At 56.7% G+C, this 812-nt stretch overlaps 1 protein-coding gene across 1 annotated transcript in view; it reads left to right on the forward strand.

The window, feature by feature from the left end:
• Positions 1 to 812, forward strand: part of cers2a (ceramide synthase 2a) — a 12,671-nt gene that overhangs the window by 3,978 nt on the left and 7,881 nt on the right. Inside the window, exon 4 of the mRNA XM_048620293.1 lies at positions 142 to 199. Within this exon, the coding sequence (XP_048476250.1) occupies positions 142 to 199 (58 nt within the window). The remainder of the gene's footprint in view (positions 1 to 141; positions 200 to 812) is intronic.

Consider the following 812-nt stretch of genomic DNA (forward strand, 5'->3'; position numbering starts at 1 on the left):
CTCCCCTCGGCGCCGACCCTCCGACGGCGCCCGCTCCCCTCGGCGCCCGCTCCCTGGGGGTTATGGGTACAGTGTGAGATGGGGAGCGATATTGAAGTTGAATGTTGGTTTGTTATTGGCTGTTGTTTACTTTCTTTTCAGCTGGCGATTCACCTTTTACGTTCTTGCTTTCACTGCTGGCCTGGCTGTTATAGTCGATGTAAGTACTGTGCTCTAATTTATCACCAGGCCTTGCCATCTGTCCCTAATTACCCCTTGAACTGAGTCTCTCACTCAGGGCCACTTCACACAGTCAGCCCCATTGCTGTGGGGTCTGGAGTCGCGCCTAGGCTGTTTACACAGGAACAGGAGGCCATTCAGCCCACCCGATCAAATCAGTTTCACAGCTACAGGAGGCCATTCTGTTCCCCCCCCCACTCCACCACCTTGAGTCTGCGACACATGAAAAGGAAGCGATTTCTCCCTCCTCCTTCGAACCTGTTATACAGCAACAGGAGGCCATTCAGCGAGGTGGTTCACTGCTGCCTCACCGCGCCAGGGACCCAGGTTCGATTCCACCCTCGGGCGACTGTCTGTGTGGAGTATGCACATTCTCCCCGTGTCTGCGTGGGTTTCCCTCCGGGGGCTCCGGTTTCCTCCCACAGACCAAACACGTGCAGGTTGGGGTGGATTGGCCGTGCTAAATTGTCCTGTAGTGCCCAGGGATGTGCGGGTTAGGGTGGATTGGCCGTGCTAAATTGTCCCCGTAGTGCCCAGGGATGTGCGGGTTAGGGTGGATTGGCCGTGCTAAATTGTCCCCGTAGTGCCCAGGG

Source organism: Rhincodon typus, chromosome 46 (genome assembly GCF_021869965.1).
Source record: "Rhincodon typus isolate 14 chromosome 46, sRhiTyp1.1, whole genome shotgun sequence".
NCBI lineage: Eukaryota > Metazoa > Chordata > Chondrichthyes > Orectolobiformes > Rhincodontidae > Rhincodon > Rhincodon typus.